Source organism: Sus scrofa, chromosome 9 (assembly GCF_054392235.1).
Source record: "Sus scrofa isolate SSC_HxYL_T2T_F1_AM1 chromosome 9, Sscrofa_HxYL_maternal_Yorkshire_Landrace_v2.0, whole genome shotgun sequence".
In the NCBI taxonomy this organism is placed as follows: domain Eukaryota; kingdom Metazoa; phylum Chordata; class Mammalia; order Artiodactyla; family Suidae; genus Sus; species Sus scrofa.
Window position 1 is genome coordinate 53,230,545 of NC_139391.1, and position 20,904 is coordinate 53,251,448.

Genomic DNA, 20,904 nt, shown 5'->3' on the forward strand with positions numbered 1-20,904 from the left:
CAGTCGAGCCACAAGATGACTACAGCATGGTACATACCAACACCTATAGTACGTCTGTGAGAGACTCTGAGGCAAAGGACCCAGCTCAGCTACACCCAGATACCTGACCAACGGAAACTCTGAAATCATAACATCTGTTATTCTAAGCCACTAAATTTTGGGAAATCGGCTATACAGAAATAGGTAACCAATAGGTTGGCTGAAAGTACCCAGGACTGCAGGGAAGAGCTGCAGTAGCAAATGAGGGGACAAAAAGACAGAGCCCAGAAGCAGAGGTCTGTGAGAGTGAAGGAAGCCATACCAACAGTGAGACAAGGGGCAAAAGCCCACCAAAAAGCCTCCCATTGTTCTAGCTGTTCCTTGCAGACTAGCTCCTCCTCCTCCTGCACTCTCCACACTCCTAACCAGTGACTAGCAATCTCCCTGTAGCTGTGGTGACTGTGTAAGAGCATCTGAGTTAAACAACTTGGTCTTTTTCTTATAGGAAAAAAAGAAAAAAAACATCTGACTTCAAATGATAGTGAGACAAGCCAGAACCTGGGACATGGGACCCTTTTCTACAGTGGCTACAAATGCTTGCACCTAGACAAACATCTCAAGCAACAAAACACAAAAAAACTACAAGGGACTAAAAATAATTGCATACATGTGCAGTTGGGGTAAATTATGGGCAAGAAGATACAAAAAAACTAAAAACCCAACTGCTATTTCTGAAGAGCCCAGAGCAAAAGCAGGGGGTCCAAAGCAAAAACAGGGTACTATGCAGGTTCTCTGCACACACCACCACCAAAGGAGTGGTCAGACCACCTAAGCTACTCCTCTAGTCTAACCCCTGGACTCACCCCTACCTTTGCCACAGAAAAGGAACCAGCTCTCCCCCTCCTGCCGCCCCAGTGAGCAAACAAGCAAGGGAATCTGTTTGTTTTTGTTCCCCCTGCTGCAGCAGGGGCCCCAGTAAAGCCTTGCCTGAATTTCTTGTCTGGCCTCTTATCAATTTTATTAATTAAGGAAAGCCAAGAACCCAGATCAATAATAATAAGGATTGGGGAAAACTTGCAGTGGGCCCAAAGAGCACAGCTATGTTGGGAGGTGTGCTGCTGTTTGTGGCTCACCTCCACCTCTAGGGCCCCACAACCCTAATGACCTCTTTGAGTTGCAGACATTGTGACTGATGTTGTCAGTGGGGCTTCTGGCAACAAAGAGGTCCCTGGAGATACCCCTTGGGAGCTTGGATTCATCACCTCTTTGACACAGCTACACCTCTTTTGGAAAGCAGCTGTTGACCTGCACTCATGAAAACTGAACTCCTGAACCAAGAGAGCCTTATGATGTTCTGGCCTAATATTCTCATTTTAGGGTGAGTCAAGTCAGACTCCGTAACTAACCAGGTGGGCAAGGCCCAAAACACCTTCTCACTAATCAAATGAAATAGTGTATTCATGAGACACATGGCAGACTGATATTTCAGCTTTACATGAAACAATGGTAGCTAGCCCCACATCACAGCCTCAAGTGAAGCTGCTTGTTCAATGGATCCTTCAATTTACAGAGGTTCCCTTAAGTGCCCGGCGCTGTGGCAATGATGGTTCAGCCAAACTAAAAATCAATGGTGTCCACCACAGCTATGCACAACCAAAAGCAGACATAGTTGCTCTGCTTAGTGGGCAAAACTTGAAGTCATTTTCATGGCTCTGGCCAATGTTCTTCCTAATGAACTTTGTAATACTTTATTCTTGGTCTATTGACAATGCCCTAGCCTTCTTGTTTGCTCCTTGGAAGACTAAAGTCTAGCAGATTAAGAGTGTCCTTCTTTGGAGATGCATATCATGGAAACAAAGTGCAGTTGATCAGACCATTGGATGACTCAGGTAGATACCAATTCTGTTCTCTAATGAGACTAACTGGAATCAAACTGTTATCACAACGCACCTGCCATCATTGGCTGAACACACAATAAAGTAGTCTATGTTTCTTATGTAGAAGTTTCCACTGCAGGCCACACTTGTGCCCACTAGCAAAATTTGGCCAGCCTATTTGTCTCACAGTGAAGGAGTCCACATTACATGAGCTATGTGACAGACTGACTACCTCAGACCTCTGACCCCATCCCAGAGCCATCAATTGTTCCCCACTGCTGTTGACACTTGGGGGAAAAAATAAGTAAGTCTAGACTCAAAAAAACATGTTGACACATAAATACAGAGTAAGCTGATTTTATTATTTAGAGAAGCAAATGCCTGGAATGCAGGCAGGTAGCCAGTAATTGACTACAAAGCTGTACTGATTTTTCAGCTCTATTTACATGGACTTAAAGCCATAGTTGTTATGCAATTATGAATAGTAGATATTCAATTTGTATCGATAGTTACAGCAAGCTTACTCTGACATCTTGGTTTTCACAATTCTTTATCAGCTTGACTCTAACTCTGTGTCCTTTATAATTCCTTAGAGTTGCCTCGATAGTATATCTTGCACAAATGATTACTCATTTTTTTTTTTTTTGCTGTACCTGTGGCATGTGGAAGTTCAGAACCCATGCCAGTTGTGACCTGTGCCACAGCCGTAGCAATGCCAGATCCTTAACCCACTGTACCACAAGGGGATGTCCAGTCACATCTTTTATATGTATATATATATACGCACACACACACATATATATATACATATATATTATATATATATATATACATATTTATGATTCCTTTTTTTTCATTCTTTAAAATTTTATTGAAGTAGAGTGGATTGACAATGTTGGATTAGTCACATCTTTCAACTTCCCCAGTAAGGTTAGATTAAGTTCAGTTTCCCCACAATCAATCCACCTTTATAGTATCAGATTTCTCATACAATTTGCATTGCAATGTTAATTTCTCTTTGAGTTGTATTCATTTCTGCATCTCCAACAAATCCAAAAAAAACATACACAATAAAAGACTGATTAAAATTAAAATAGAATGAATATTTTAGGTGAATATCACCAGAAAATATCGTTGATGTAGAGGCAGGGTATAAAATAGATACACAGAAGAACTCAGCATCTAACATTAAACATACCCTTAATTGTATAACAGCTTACAAATTGTTGATAACTCTGGTAGCTTATTTTTCTAAGTATTTTATAATTTGAAAGTTATTCTCCAATTCTCATTTTAGTTTTTGCCAAGCAATACTTAATGTATAATCACTATCTGTGGCTTGGTAGTCTAAAGCTTTGAGTATTTTCTTTCATGGCCCAATATCTTTCTCATGAATAATCATCAATTACATAATTAATATTATTCTTCCAGGTTAAACTTAGGCTGACAGAAATAGTCTCACTTTCCCTAATAATGCTCTCAGATACACATTTCCCACCAAGTCATTAACCATATCTGGCTAGTATCCATGAGGATGCAGGTTAAATCCCTGGCCTCACTCAGTGGGTTAAAGATCCGGTCTTGCCACAAGCTGTGATGTAGGTCGCAGGTGTGGCTTGGATCCCGCATTGCTGTGGCTGTGCTGTAGGCTGGCAGCTGCAGCTCTGATTCAACCCCTAGCCTGGGAACTTCCATATGCTGCAGGTGCAGCCCTAAAAAGCAAAAGCAAAAACAAAAACAAAACAAACAAAACAAACAAACCCCAAACAAACAAAAACAAAAACAGACTCAAAGATTTCAAAACCAAATTTACAGTTACCAAATGGGAAACACTGGGGGGAGGGATAAATTTGGAAGTTAGGATTAACATATACACAGTTCTATATATATATAAAATGGATAATCAATAAGGACCTACTGTATAGCACAGGGAAATCTACTCAATACTGTGTAATAACCTATATGGGGAAAGGAATAGATATATGTATAATAGGCATAACTGAATCACTTTGTTATGCACCTGAAACTAACACAACATTGTAAGTCAACTATATGCCAATAAATTTTTTAAAAGAATAAAATATCAGAAACAATATAAGATCTTGTGAAATAAAAACATAGGTTGACCACATGAGAAGCTCAATAAAGAGTCTGAAAAACAAAGTTGAAGGAATTCTCTAGAACTTAGAGCTAAATAGGTGGGGAAAAAAATCAGAGAAAATGTGACAAATTATATCAATACATAAGATAAAATATTAAGATAACTGGAATTTTTGTATCAAGAAAATTTTGTAGTCTCTCTGAAACTTGGTATCCTCCTCTATCAAATGGAAATAATGATACTTTCCACACAGTTCTATGATTGAGTTTTAAATAAAATGTGGATAACAGTATCTTTTATAATACATGCTTAATAAATGCTAGTTATGAACATAAAAAATTATGATGATAGATTGTGTATATATATATATTTATTTATTTATTTATTTATTTATTTATTTGGCTGTGTCTGCAGCATGTAGAAGTTCCTAGGCCAAGAATCAAACCTGTAGTACAGCTGTGAAAACACCAGATCCTTATCCCACTACGCCACCAGGGAATTTCAGATAGATTGTATTTTTATTCCATCTGTTTTATATATTATATAAAGGAAATTTATTCTTATGGGATTTTATTAACATGGATTTTATACATTTATTCACATTGGGGTTAGAGCAACATTGTTTGTATCTTATTTTCATATATTTCTAGGTATATAACTTTTACCTTATAAAGCAACTACTATAAAATTTTGTTTCCAACACATTACCTGTGATAGAGGAACACATATAACATCCTATAGCACTAGCAAAGATATATTTTGCAAAAAATTCATAAAATACAAGGTGCTAAACATTTTTAAAAGAAGCAAAACTGTGAAATTCCTAGAAGAAAAACATGGAAAAAATGACATTGGCCTTGGCAATGATTTTTTGATATTACACCAGAAGCACAAGCATAAAAGCAAAAATAAACAAGTGGGATTACATTGAACTAAAAAGCTTCTGAATATCAAAAGAATTAATTAATAAAATGAAAAATCAACCAATGGAGTTTGAGAAAATAATTGCAAACTCTATATGAAATAAGGGGTTAATATCCAAAATATATAAATATAATTCAATAACAATAGCAAGAACAACAGAAACAAAACCAATTTGATTAAAAAATGAGCAGAGGAACTAAATATACATTCTTCCAAAGAAGATATCCAAATGGGCTGTGGAGAAAAGGGAACCCTATTACACCATTGGTGGAAATGTAATTTGGTGCAACCACTGTGGAAAACAGTATGGAGATTCCTCAGAAAACTAAAAATAGAATTACCATTCAGCAATCCCACTCCTTGGCATCTATCCAGAGAAAACCATGAGTCAAAAAGATACATGTACTCCAATGTTCATTGCAACGCTACATACAATAGCCAAGACATGGAAACAACCTAAATGTCCATCGACAGAGGAGTGGAAAAGAAGATGTGGTACATATACACAATGGAATATTACTCAGCCATTAAAAGGAAAGAAATAATGGCATTTGCAGCATCATGGATGGACCTAAAAATTATCATGCTAGGTGAAGTCAGTCAGACAGCGAGATACCAACATTATATGCTATTACTTACATGTGGAATCTAAAAAAAATGACACAATGAACTTCTTTGCACAGCAGATACTGACTCAGAGACTTTGAAAAACTTACGGTTTCCAAATGACACAGGTTGAGGGGTGGGGGGATGCGCTGGGGATTTGGGATGGAAATGCTATAAAATTGGGTTGTGATGATTGCTGTACAACTATAAATGTCATAAAATTCATTGAGTAATTAAAAAAAAAAAGAAGACATCCAAATAGTCAACAGGTACATGAAAAGATGCTCAACAACACTAATTATTGGGGAAATGCAAAAAAACCTCTGTGGCCTGTGCATCCTAACTTCAGTTCAAAGATGTGAATAAAACCATTTCATTCTTGTTTCTCCCACTTATTTTTATTGGTAACAAAGTCTCAAGCACTGGTCACACTCTTGAAATTTGTTGCTAACATTCAATATGGAAGGTGGGAAATGATATCTCATTGTTTCGATTTGCACCTCTCAAACTACAATGTATAAAATAAACAATAAGGATATATTTTATAGCCCAAGGGAATTATAGCCATTATCTTGTAATAACTTTTAAAAAAATCAATATGGAAGAAAATGATTAATATCAGCTAGAGGTTGGAGTTCCCATCGTGGCTCAGTGGTTAACGAATCCGCCTAGGAACCATGAGGTTGTGGGTTTGATCCCTGGCCTCGCTCAGGGGGTTAAGGATCTGGCGTTGCCATGAGCTGTGGTGAAAGTCACAGATGCAGCTCAGATCCCGCATTGCTGTGGCTCTGGCATAGGCCAGTGGCTAGAGCTCCAATTAGATCCCTAGCCTAGGAACCTCCATATGCCATGGGAGCGGCCCTAGAAAAGACAAAAAGACAAAAAAAAAAAAAAAAAAAAAAATTCAACTAGAGGTTAATAAAAAAATGCAAAATTTTCTATCCAAGATCATAGGCCCCCATGAAACTGAAGATGACTCTAGACCCCATATTAATAAATTTTGCTCAGAAATAGAGGTAAGGTATTTATAAAAATCTGATATTCACATGCATAAAATAAGTCAATAAATGGTCCTGAAAGGGTTTTTGGAAATGTATTCTTGTCCCTTGTGACTGAAGCATCATATTAACAGCAATATTGTGAAAGAAGCCTGAATTTTAGTGACACTGATCTATGTTTGAACCTCAGTTGTCTCCTTGCTACATACTCCACCACCAGGCTGTCATGAGGATTCCATGAGATGATCTAGTGGAAGCGGCTTGTCTCATGTGTGGCACAGAGCAAGCACTCAATAAATGTTGATTTTGTTTTTCTTTCCTTCACTTCTCTTCATACCAGTAGTTGGAGGTATGAGGGGCTGGATGTGTACTCCAGGTGATTTACTTGGAGGTATCTTTACACCAGATTTCTTTAAGAATCTCTCGCTTCAGTCTCTGTATACACTCTGGAAAATCATTGCTACCCCTGAGAATGTAGGAACAAAGCATCCTGACTCTCTGCCAAGGTCCATTCCCCCGACTCAAAAAAAAAAAAAAAAAAAAAAGCAGCATTTAGAAGCACAAGTTAAGAGGATTGTTCATCTGTGGTATCACCAAGATCTCAGTCGCCACCCTGGAGCCAAGAGAGACCATGAACATGAGGACACAGTGTTCTGCTTTCTCCTCCTCAGAGCAGGCCAAATGGCACCTGTGCTGAGTGGATGGACTTCTTGGCATGGGAACATTAACTTGGGTGCTGTGCCCTGATGACTTCATATCAGTGGGGTCATGGATAGTGATATCTCCTGAGATTTATAATTTTATTCATTCACTCCTTCATTCAGCCAGCATGTGTTCAGCACATCACCACATGCCAAGCAGAGTTACAGAACTTGATACCTATCCTCATGATTTGCATTGTGCAACTATAGTATGTTAAAAACAGCATGAGTTACACAGTAGTCAAACACAAGTCTCCAGACTCCCAGGAAAACGCTCTTTCCATTGTATAGCACTGCATCTATTGATAGTTTCTAATACATGTCCTCTCTCATTCCATGAAGAAAGACATGGTTTTCTGGGCTTTTTAATTTTACTTTATTTATTCTTTTTTTTTTTAAATTTATGGCTGCACCAGTGGCAGATGGAAGTTCCCAGGCCAGGCACTGAATCTGAGCTGCAGCTGCAGCAATGCTGGATCCTCCAACCCACTGATCAAACCCGTACCTCTGCAGTGACCTGAGCCTCTGAGGTCGGATCCTCAACCCACTGCACCACAGCAGGAACTCTGAAAGATATTGTTTTCAGGAGAAAAATCTAATGGATGGGAGGTGGATCAGAGAACACAATGCTTGTGTAGAGTTGCAAAATTCCACCATCCTTGCTGAAAATAATCCAGTAGAAAAGAGATTAAAACTCAATGAGACTTTGAGAAAATATCTGTCAAGAGGAAGCTTAAAGGAAGAAGAATAGAAATCGGGCAAACCCACTGCAGTTTAAACTAGAATTGCTTCCTTTGCTATGATGCTAGAGTCATTCTCTTTAAAGTGATAGCAGAGAAAACAGGTGACAAATAAAGGCTTAGAAATTTGCCTTCTTGATAAGCCTTTGGAAAGTCCTGAAAAAATGCCATCCAGGCTCTAACTTTTTTTTTTTTTTTTGGTCTTTTTGCCTTTTCTAGGGCTGCTTCCGATGGAATATGGAGGTTCCCAGGCTAGGGGTCTAATTGGAGCTGTAGTCGCCGGCCTATGCCAGAGCCACAGCAACGCCAGATCCTTAACCCACTGAGCAAGGCCAGGGATTGAACCCGCAACCTCATGTTCCTAGTCGGATTTGTTAACCACTGCGCCACGACAGGAACTCCTCTAACATCTTCTCTTGAAAGGTGTAAGAATAGAATATGAGGCTTGAAGACTTGACAATCTTGATTTCCATTCTAGAATTAATTTGTTTCAAAGGAAAAAATTATCTGATGTTAAAGGCTGGCTCTCTTCTTAGGCAAAGATGGGCTCTACACTCTTGACATAGGAACATTGAAAAATTTGTGGCATTTGAGCTAAGACCCAATTTCACCCAATTTTTAACTGATGTCTAAAAATGTCATACTTGAGATATTTTAATAAACATATTGTTCCTACAACTGAAGAACATGTCATTAAATAAGTTCATAATAGAAGATTCCTTTTATCCCTAGCCAAAGTACTATAAACTCACTGACAGGTTTCAGAGATTTTCGATGCCAGAACTGGTCATTTTCCAGTGGTTTACCCTGGTGAACCTTACCTGAGTTAGTTTCTGTAGAAATAGATACCTAAACTATGGGAAAAACTGGCCAGATTCACAGTATAAATTTGCTAAAGATTAAGTTGTGTGATAATTCTAGACATGATTTTACAGCTCTGCAGAGTAAACAGTCCCTGGCGTTAGAGAACAGATTTCTGGTAAAGTGAAAGCGTTCTGGGCTACAAATCAGTAGTTCTAGGTGGAAGGCCCAGTGTGGTCATAGAGTATACATTTTTTTCATCTCTTTCACTCTTCTTTTTCCCACCCATAAGGTATGGAGCTGGGTGAGCCTTTTTTTGACTTATTCATTGCTCTGCTCTCACACAAGAAACTGTGCCTGGTCCATTAAAGCTCTCGATAAATATTTGCGGAATGTATGAATTCATCTCCAGAGGCATTCAATAAAAATGGTTAAAAGTATGAACCAGAAATGCTTGCTCTGAGTACTGGTGCTATAAGTCCCTTGATATGTGATCTTGGGTAAGATACTGGACCTCACCAAGCCTCAGTTTCTTCCTCTGTGAAACTGGAATAATAAGAATAATATCATAACTGGATGAGTAATAATTACTATGATAAGTATTACATTAAAAAGCAAAGTTAACTTCATGTAAATGCCAATATTTATTATCATTCTCTGCTATGAGGTGAAGACAGCATGAACTTGAGCTGCCAGAGGAAACCTGGTATGATTGGTTCCCCTTATGCATGAATAACCCTGCCCATGATGAAGAGGAAGGTTTCCTCTCGTAGCCTAAAGGCCCACACTTGCATCCCCTAGCTTCTTTTTTAATTGTACAAAGGACTTCTCGGTCAGGATGGACAAACATTTCTTGTTGCTCTTAGCCCTCTTCTGCTGCATTGTGGGTGAGTCACAGACCTGAGGTGTGGGCTCCAAAGACAGTCTAGGAAGACCCAGGACACTCCATATGTTGAGCTGGTGTCCCTGCAGGACTAAGTTTTATCACACTTACATGGGAGGGGATGCTAGACTTCACAATGCTCCCTGGGCCTCCATGCCAACTTTTCTGACCATTTCAATGTTCTGCCATTCCCCACTAAGGGCTCAAGCTTCTACGGCTGTCCTACTACTTCCTCATTCTGTCCCTACTGTTCCCCATAACCAAAAATCCTAGCAAGATTTTCCTTAGGGCATCCTTTCTGTTTATAAATCTGTATCCCATTTGCTGAGGGAGCAAGTTTAGTCAACAACGAATAATTTTGTAATTGGTTTTAGTGCCAGACAAGGGCTTTTGATACCCTTATCAGGGATCTTTATATTAAAATTGAGGGATTATGGGAGAGAAAATAATGGATGAATTGGAATCAAATAGATTAAAAAATGATTCAGTTATTGTCTTAAATTCTCTGTACCTCCTGTTGCTCATCTGAAAAATGGGGAAATACCTACTTACAAGGCTTTTATGAGGATTTAATCAGATACAAGTAAGAGAACATGGCCTGAATGAGACATCCCATAAATGTTATCTTCTCACTTAGGTGTACCAAGGACAGGTTTTATTTGAAAAATTAAACCTGAATTTTTTTTTTAAACCTGAATTTTTATTAGCTCACCAACAGTACCGCAAAAAAAGTGGCACTGACTATGGTATAATTCATGAGGTCTTCACATAGATGCAGTTTGAAGTTCCAGGCAGAAGATATCACCTAATAATATATAAGATGAAAATGTCAGAAGTTCCATCCTAGTAACACTAGTAGCATGGGTAAAATCATTTAAAGAACTCAGCCTCATTGTCACATCCTTGTCAATATACAGTGCTGCCAGGTAAGCCAGGTCAGCACTAATAGAATAATTTTTAAGCTGGAAAAACAATGCCATGGAGGCTAAATATTCACTTAAAGTTACCAGATTAAAAGGGCTGAAGTTGGGACCAGAATTCTTTCACTCTCACCATAATACTTCTCTGGGATGGGTAGCTAGTGAGAGCTCCAACTGCTTAAAACCTGATCCCAACTACCAGCTCTTTATCCACCCCCCCTGCAAAGTACCCCACCCCAGGTCTAGAAAGGTCTAGTTTCTTCTAAGTGAAAGCCTCCTCCTGGCCTTACACCTGCTCTGTCTTCTCCAGCGGTGATACCACTGACATGCATTACATGCCACCTCCGCACACAGACAGATCGCTGTAGAAGAGGCTTCGGTGTCTGTGTTGCTAAGAAGCATGAGACGTGCATGATCTTAAAGATCTTCCAGGGTAAGTTAGAGGGTCCAGGAGGGTTCTATGAGATTTCTCTTTGGGAGAGTATGTCAACAATCTTCTATCTCAGACTAAAGCCAACTCAAGAGAGGAACTGAAGTGCAAAATGCCCGGGGCATGGGTCCCTATGCATGCAGGCAGAAGAGGACTTGGGGAAATGAGATAGGAGGAAGAAGCATCTGTACAAAGAGTTGAGGGTTGCCAAGGAGCTTAGGCAAATAAGCAGGGGACCTGTGATTTCTTCATCTCCTGTCTGGGTCCTCTTGGGAAGTTTAAGATAGGAAGCCATCCCCAAACCTGCCCTGATGCTTAATTCAGTTTTTACTGACAGGACTAGAGCCAGGTTGGACTTGTCTTTGGAGAACTTAGATCACAGGCTTATTTTCTATGATTCCTTCTTATTACAGATAAGACCCTCCAGTTATCCTACCTGGTGTGTCAGAAATTCTGCAGAGACTTGACATATGTCCGCAACAATCGAACTTATGTTCATACATGCTGCAACTACGATTACTGCAACTTTAAAAGTCTAAAATATTTTTTCTCCTGAGGTCTCACTTTAAGATGTTTCTGATGTTTCTCTGCTTGCACTTGCATTCCTGCCCTGTCAAGGAAGTACCCCAACTCTCTCTGAAATTCAGGGTTATCCCACCTGTTGTCTCCAGCTTGGTTCAGCTACCTCGGTTGGAGAATAGTGATTCTGAACAACAGATTTCTCCCATTCTAGGGACTGGCATTTCTAAACTTCAACAAGCCTACCCCAAGAGCCCAATAGAAAAATTTAAAATAAGACCATTCTAGGTCTTTGTGATTATCTGAGATAGTTGAGGCATACTAGAAATTTTTCAGCTGAAAATTCACAAGTATTTTTATCTAAAACCCCCATTTATCATGGTTATCATTAAGCAAAAATAGCAATAAAACAGATGGTGGACAGTCAAGATTTTCCTCTAGGGACAAAAAGTTATTTTCCCCTGAGAACAGTGTCCATCTCATACTCGGTCATGATTTTCTTGGCATGTACAAAGTATTTCCATAGTCAATATTAGTAGGAAACAGCAAATAAAGAATTACCTGCCTCTATGACATTCACAGCTCACACAGTCACCTCTAGGCCTGTCAAGGTGTACTTTCAAGATACATTACAACTCTCATTTCTTCCCCTTCCTCTTCTAGTCTTCCTCAATTCCATTCCACTTTCGCCACCCACCCCCACTCTGAACTTCCCAGCAACCCATGCCATTGCTGAACAAATCCTCTCTCCTCTGAATACTCAAGTCACTGTATGAATACTTTTTTTGACACTCTCTCATAATGAGTCATTTCTCTGTTTATTTAATTTGCCCTAGGACGTTATCAATCACAGCAAGAGGAGTGCCACGTCTTACACATAACTATTGCCTTTGGCTGGCCAGTTAAACTTTACTGTGCTTAATTGAACAGCCAGTAAAGCTGATGAAGTTTTCTCATCCATCTGTTTAGCCTGGAGGACTTGTGGCTTCATGCCTTTGCTGGTTTACCATCTATTTTGTTGAGTATACTGGAAATGGTAACTTCTACTCCCAACCAGACCAGACACAAAATGTTCATTCCAGGGCCCATATGCTATGTGTTTTTCTCAAAGAGATTATGAAAGAGACATTTCTTTCTTCCCCCGCCCCCTCTTTTTTTTTCTTTTCAGGGCCTCACCCATGGCATATGGAAGTTCCCAGGCTAGAGGTCAAATCAGAACTACAGCTGCCGGGCAATGCCACAGCCACAGTAACATGGGATCAGAGCTGTGTCTGCAACCTCACCACAGCTCACGGCAATGCTGGATACCCAACCCCCTGAGCCCTGAGCAAAGCCAGGGATCGAACTCACGTCCTCATGGATACTAGTTGGATTAGTTTCCACTGTGCCACAAAGGGAATTCCTGAAAAAGACATTTCCTATCATGAGTCCTTCCAGTATTCAAATATCTTAACAAAAAAAAAATTTTAATGGGATTCTTCCAAAATTCATTAGCTAATCTTACTTCAAAATTAATAATCAATACTGTTATTATATCAAGGATTTATGAAATAGGCCTAGAAGTTTAGAAAGAGAAATCTGGCCCAACCATTGGAAATATCTGAAGGCACATGTTTTCCTAGTTTTAATGATGTCAGGATTGATCACATAAGTTTGCTTGTTCTTGGATTTATCTAATACAATATAAAGTTTTCCTTCACTCTCATCTAATAGATTTAGCCCCCATTGACTTTTATTAACTAGATCTGTTATTCATTATGAATTAAAATATATTTATCCTAATTGAAGTATAATTCATATATAATAAAATGCACATATTTTAAGTATACAGTTTAATGTGATTTGATAAACATACAAACCTAAATAACCACCATCCCAATTAAAATACAGAACATTTTCATCACCTCAGTAAGTTTCTTCAGGTAACAATCCAAAGCCAAAAGTATTATTCTAACTTCTATCACTATAGACTAATTTTACTTATTCATGAACTTATGAAGGAAGTTATATAGAAAGTACTGTCTTGAGTCTGGTCTCTACCACTCACTATAGTATTTTTAAGATTTATGCATGTTTTTACTTATACCAAAAGTTTGTTCTTTTTTTTTCCATTATATACATACAGTATAATTTGTTAAATTAATTCTCTTATTGATGGACATTGAGTTGTTTCCAGCTTTGGGCTATTGTGATTAAGGTTGCTATTGACATTCTTATACAAGAATTTTGATAGACATACACACTCATTTCACTTGAGTAGGTAAAAGTAAAGTATATGAGTCATAGGGTAGGCATATGAATAACTTTTAAAGAAACTGCCAAATAGTTTGCCAAAATGGTAGAACCAATATATAATCCTACCATTACTATATGAGAACTTCAGTTACTCCATATAATTCCCATCACCAATTTTTTTTTAATTTACATTTGTTTACCTGTTGTTTTTATGAATATGTGTTTTTAACATTTTGTAATCCACATTACACAGTAGCACAATAAAACACGTAAACAGTATATTGTTAAATATACATACATTTTTTTATTAATTTTTTTTTTTATTTTCCCACTGTATAGCAAGGGGGTCAGGTTATCCTTACATGTATACATTACAATTATATTTCTTCCCCACCCTTCTTTTCTGTTGCAACATGAGTATCTAGACATAGTTCTCAATGCTATTCAGCAGGATCTCCTTGTAAATCTATTCTAAGTTGTGTCTGATAAGCCCAAGCTCCTGATCCCTCCCACTCCCTCCCCCTCCCATCAGGCAGCCACAAGTCTCTTCTCCAAGTCCATGATTTTCTTTTCTGAGGAGATGTTCATTTGTGCTGGATATTAGATTCCAGTTATAAGTGATATCATATGGTATTTGTCTTTGTCTTTCTGGGTCATTTCACTCAGGATGAGATTCTCTAGTTCCATCCATGTTGCTGCAAATGGCATGATGTCATCCTTTTTTATGGCTGAGTAGTATTCCATTGTGTATATATACCACATCTTCCGAATCCACTCATCTGTCGATGGACATTTGGGTTGTTTCCATGTCCTGGCTATTGTGAATAGGGCTGCAATGAACATGCGGGTGCATGTGTCTCTTTTAAGGAGAGTTTTGTCCGGATAGATGCCCAAGAGTGGGATTGCAGGGTCATATGGAAGGTCTATGTATAGATTTCTAAGGTATCTCCAAACTGTTCTCCACAGTGGCTGTACCAGCTTACATTCCCACCAACAGTGCAGGAGGGTTCCCTTTTCTCCACAGCCCCTCCAGCACTTGTTATTTGTGGATTTATTAATGATGGCCATTCTGACTGGTGTGAGGTGGTATCTCATGGTAGTTTTGATTTGCATTTCTCTTATAATCAGCGATGTTGAGCATTTTTTCATGTGTTTGCTGGCCATCTGTATATCTTCTTTGGAGAACAGTCTATTCAGGTCTTTTGCCCATTTTTCCATTGATTGATTGGCTTTTTTGCTGTTGGGTTGTATAAGTTGCTTATATATTCTAGAGATTAAGCCCTTGTCGGTTGCATCATTTGAAACTATTTTCTCCCATTCTGTAAGTTGTCTTTTTGTTTTCTTTTGGGTTTCCTTTGCTGTGCAAAAGCTTTTCAGTTTGATTAGGTCCCATGGGTTTATTTTTGCTCTTATTTCTATTGCTTTGGGAGACTGACCTGAGAAAATACTCATGATGTTGATGTCAGAGAGTGTTTTGCCTATGTTTTCTTCTAGGAGTTTGATGGTGTCCTGTCTTATATTTAAGTCTTTCAGCCATTTTGAGTTTATTTTTGTGCATGGTGTGAGGGTGTGTTCTAGTTTCATTGCTTTGCATGCAGCTGTCCAGGTTTCCCAGCAATGCTTGCTGAATAGACTTTCTTTTTCCCATTTTATGTTCTTGCCTCCCTTGTCAAAGATTAATTGACCATAGGTGTCAGGGTTTATTTCCCGATTCTCTATTCTGTTCCATTGGTCTGTCTGTCTGTTTTGATACCAGTACCACACTGTTTTGATGACTGTGGCTTTGTAGTATTTCTTGAAGTCTGGGAGAGTTATGCCTCCTGCTTGGTTTTTGTTTCTCAGGATTGCTTTGGCGATTCAGGGTCTTTTTGTTGTTCCATATAAATGTTTGGATTGTTTGTTCTAGTTCTGTGAAAAATGTCATGGGTAATTTGATAGGGATTGCATTGAATCTATAGATTGCTTTGGGTAGTATGGCCATTTTTACAATATTGATTTTTCCAATCCAGGAACATGGAATATCTTTCCATTTCTTTACATCTTCTTTGATTTCTTTGATTAAAGTTTTATAGTTCTTGGCATATAGGTCCTTTACCTCCTTGGTCAGGTGTATTCCGAGGTATTTGATTTTGTGAGGTGCAGTTTTAAAATGTATCGTATTTTTGTATTCCTTTTCTAATATTTCATTGCTGGTATACAGAAATGCAACTGACTTCTGAATGTTAATCTTATATCCTGCTACTTTGCTGAATTTATTAATCAGTTCAAGTAGTTTTTGGGTTGATTCCTTAGGGTTTTCTATGTATAGTATCATGTCATCTGCATACAGTGACAGTTTGATCTCTTCTCTTCCTATATGGATGCCTTTTATTTCTTTTGTTTGTCTAATTGCTGTGGCTAGGACTTCCAAAACTATGTTGAAGAGCAGTGGTGAGAGTGGGCATCCCTGTCTTGTTCCAGATTTGAGTGAGAAGGCTTTCAGTTTTTCCCCATTGAGTATTATATTTGCTGTGGGTTTATCATAAGTGGCTTTGATTATATTCAGGAATGTTCCCTCTATACCCACTTTGGCGAGGGTCTTGATCATGAATGGATGTTGGACTTTGTCAAATGCTTTTTCTGCGTCTATTGAGATGATCATATGATTTTTGACTTTTTTTTGGTTAATGTGGTGTATGATGCTGATTGATTTGCATATGTTGAACCATCCTTGTGAACCTGGGATGAACCCAACCTGGTCATGGTGTATAATTTTTTTGATATGTTGTTGGATTCGGCTGGCTAAGATTTTTGTTGAGAATTTTTGCATCTATATTCATCAATGATATTGGGTGATAGTTTTCTTTTTTGGTGGTATCTCTGTCTGGTTTTGGAATTAGGGTGATGGTGGCATCATAGAATGTCTTTGGGAGTATTCTTTCTTCTTCAACCTTTTGAAAGAGTTTAAGGAGGATGGGCACCAATTCCTCTTTATATGTTTGATAGAATTCACCTGTGAAGCCACCTGGTCCTGGACTTTTATTTGTAGGGAGTGATTTTATGACCTCTTCAACTTCATTTCTAGTGATCGGTCTGTTCAGTTGGTCTGTTTCTACTTGATTCAGTTTTGGCAGGCTGTAAGATTCTAGAAAATTGTCCATTTCTTCCAGATTGTCAAACTTGTTGCCATATAGTTGTTCATAGTATTGTCTTATGGTTTTTTGTATTTCTGCTGTATCCGTTGTGATTTCTCCTTTTTCATTTATAATTTTGGTTATTTGGGTTCTTTCTCTCCTCTTTTTAGTGAGTCTGGACAGGGGTTTGTCAATTTTGTTTACCTTTTCAAAGAACCAGCTCTTGGTTTTATTAATTTTCTCTATTGTTTTTTGAGTCTCTATTTTATTGATTTCTTCTTTGATCTTTATAATTTCCTTCCTTCTGCTGACTTTAGGACTTTTTTGTTCTTCTTTTTCTAATTCATTTAGGTGGAGGGTTAAGTTGTCCATTTGGGATCTTTCTTCTTTTTTGAGAAAGGCCTGGATTGCTATAAATTTCCCTCTGAGCACTGCTTTCGCAGCATCCCATAGATTTTGAGAGGCTGTGTCTTCATTATCATTTGTTTCAAGGTAGTTTTTAATTTCCTTCTTGATTTCCTCATTGACCCATTGGTTTTTTAGTAGCATGTTGTTTAGTCTCCATGTAGTAGGTTTTTTCTCTTTCCTTTTCCCATGGTTGATTTCTAATTTCATGGCATTGTGGTCAGAGAAGATACTTGAGATAATTTCTATGCTCCTAAATTTATTGAGATTAGCTTTGTGTCCCAATATGTGGTCGATTCTTGAGAATGTTCCATGAGCATTTGAGAAGAATGTGTATTCTGATTTTTTTGGATGTAGTGTCCTGAAGATATCAATTAAGTCTAACTTTTCTATTGTTTCCTTTAGGATCTCTGTTGCTTTATTGGTTTTCTGTCTAGAGGATCTGTCCATTGATGTGAGGGGGGTATTAAGGTCTCCTATTATGATTGTATTCTCATCAATATCTCCCTTTATGTCTGTTAATATTTGTTGTATGTATCTGGGTACTCCTATATTTGGGGCATATATGTTGATGATAGTAACATCCTCTCCTTGGATGGATCCCTTAATCCCATCACCAATTTTTTTTGACCTATCACCAATTATTATCAGTCATTTAAATTTTAATTTGTGCACATGTCATAAAAGTTATCTTACACTTCTCTGATCACTAATGGAATTCAGTCACTTTTTATGCTCCAGTTTAGAAAGTAATTCACCAATGTTTCCTTTTAATACTTTCATGGATTTAAATTAACATTTTTATTTTCCATTTGGAATTTATCCTTGTAAGAAATTGATCAAATTTAATCTATTTTTATATGGCTATCCAATTAGCCCAATATTTACTTAAAGTTTATATTTTTTTCTCAACTAATTTGAGATGCCTTTTTAATAGCACACTGAATTTCCATTAACACATAACACTAATTTGGGGTTTTCTACTCAAATTTTCCATGCATTACTTCTATCTCACAACATACACAAAAAACAAATTCAAACTGGATTACAGGGGATTTTTTTTTTTTTTTTTTTGCTTTTTTTAGGGCTGCACTTGTGGCATATCAAAGTTCCCAGGCTAGGGGTTGAATTGAAGCTGCAACTGCTAGCCTATGCCATAGCCACAGCAATGTGGGATCTGAGCTGTGTCTGTGACCTACACCACAGCTCATGGCAATGCTGGATCCTTAACCCACTGAGCCAGGAATCGAACCCAGGAATCAAACCTGCATCCTCATGTACACTAGTCGGGTTTGTAACCTGCTGAGCCACAACAGGAACTCCCTGGATTGTAGATTTAATGTGAAAAGTAAAACAATAAAACTTCTAGAAGAAAGCATAGCATGCATCTATCACTTTGGAATAGGCGAAGGTTACTTAAAAATCACTTAAACAGGAGTTCTCGTCGTGGCGCAGAGGTTAACGAATCTGACTAGGAACCACGAGGTTGCGGGTTCAATCCCTGCCCTTGCGTAGTGGGTTAAGGATCCGGTATTGCCGTGGGCTGTGGTGTAGGTTACAGACGTGGCTCAGATCCCGCATTGCTGCGGCTCTGGCATAGGCTGGCGGCTACAGCTCCAATTAGATCCCCAGCCAGGGAAACTCCATATGCCATGGGAGCAGCCCAAAGAAATAGCAAAAAGCCAAAAAGCCAAAAGAAAAAAAAATTCACTTAAACAACAAAACTATTTTTTAAAAATTGACAAGTTAGATTTTATTAAAAGTAACAATGTTTGTTCATCAAAATGCATCAAGAGAGGGAAAAGACCAGTTAACGACTTGGAAAATATATTTCCAACACTGATAGCTTACAAAGAACTTGTATCCAGAACATAAAATTCTTATAGCATTCCGAGACAAATAAAAGCTAAGGGGGAATTCCCATTGTTGCACAGCAGAAACGAATCCGATTAGGAATCATGAGGTTGCAGGTTTGATCCCTGGCCTCGATCAGTGGGATAAGGATCTGGCATTGCTGTGAGCTGTGGTGTAGGCCGGCAGCTGTAGCTCCGATTAGACCTGATTAGACCCCTAGCCTGGGAACCTCCATATGCTGTGAGTGTGGCCCTAAAGAGCAAAAAAAAACAAAACAAAAAAAGCTGTGGGGATTCATCACCACTAGACCTGCCTTGTAAGAGATGCTAAAAGGAGTTATTCAAGGTGAAATAAAAAGATGTTAATTGGAGTTCTGTGGTAGCTCAAAAGGATCCAACATTATCACTGCTATGGCTCCAGTAGATGCTGCGACGTGGGTTTTTTATTTTTGCAATTTCTTGGGCCACTCCTGCGGCATATGGAAGTTCCCAGGCTAGGGGGTTGAATCGGAGCTGTAGCCACCGGTCTACGCCAGAGCCACAGCAACGTGGGATCTGAGCCACATCTGTGAACTACACCAAAGCTCATGGCAACACTGGATCCTTAACCCACTGAGCAAGGCCAGGGATCAAACCTGCAACCACATGGTTCCTAGTTGGATTCGTTAACCACTGAGCCACGACAGGAACTCCTGCGACGTGAGTTTTATCCCTGGCCTGAGAACTTCTGCATGCCATGGGTGCACACACACACAAAAATGCTAATTAATGATATGAAGAGATATAAAAATACATAACACATTAGTACAAGTAACTACACAGTCAGACTTAGAAAACTCTAATAGCATGGTTTGTTAACCAATTAATAAATACAAAGGTCAAAGGATAAAGCAGTAACTATAATTTGTTAACAAATACACAATATAAAAAGAGATAAATAATGATATCAAAATATAAAAGGTGGACTTAAAAGGGTGAAGCTTTTGTAGATAATCAAAATTCAGTTGCTATCAGCTTGAACTAGATTGTTTTATCTATGAGATGTCTTATGCAAGACTCATGGTGAAGGGGAAATTGGAAAAAGGTAGTCAAAAGGTACAAAATTCCAGTTATATATAAACAAGTACTAGGCATTTAATGTACAACATGTTGACTATAGTTAACACTGATGTAAGATACTTTGGGAAGTTGCTAAGAGAGTAGATCCTAAGAGTTCTCATCACAAAGAAATTTTTTTTCTTGTTATTGTATCTATATGAGATGAAGGATGTTAACTAAACCTATTGTGGTAATCATTTCACAATATATTGTAAACCAAACTATCATACTTTACACCTTAAACTAATACAGTGATGCTTGTCAACTACTTCTTAATAAAATTGGGAAAAAGACTCATGGTAACCACAAAACAAAAATTTTGAGTAGATGCACAAAAGATAAAGGGGAAACAAAGCAAACCACCATGGAAAACCACCAATTTACAAAGGTAGACAGAAACAAAGGGAAAAAGAAGCAATATAAATTAAAAAAACAAGAAAACAGCTAATCGGATGGGATCAGTAAGTCCTTACATACCAATAATAACTTTAAATGTAAATGGATTGAATTCACCAATTAAAAGGCACAGAGTGACTGGAAGGATAAAATAACAAGACCAAACTATATGCTTCCTATAAAAGACTGACTTCAGTTTTAAGGACAAACATAAGTTTGAAGCGAAGAGATGGAAAAAGGTAATCTGTTCAAGTGGAAAACAAAAGAAAGCAGGTGTAGCTATACTTATATCACACAAAATAGACATCAAGCCACAAGCAGTAAC

General features: G+C 38.2%; 2 protein-coding genes across 2 annotated transcripts in view; both read left to right on the forward strand.

Annotated features, from left to right (window-relative positions):
• The window catches only part of ST3GAL4 (ST3 beta-galactoside alpha-2,3-sialyltransferase 4), a 1,054,305-nt gene that overhangs the window by 516,925 nt on the left and 516,476 nt on the right, over positions 1-20,904 (forward strand). The window lies entirely within an intron of this gene.
• On the forward strand, positions 241-11,516 carry LOC100524392 (prostate and testis expressed protein 3). Its single transcript, XM_084978258.1, has 3 exons — positions 241-306; positions 10,804-10,963; positions 11,374-11,516. The coding sequence occupies exons 1-3, from the start codon at positions 241-243 to the stop codon at positions 11,514-11,516; spliced, it is 369 nt and encodes a 122-aa protein (XP_084834384.1).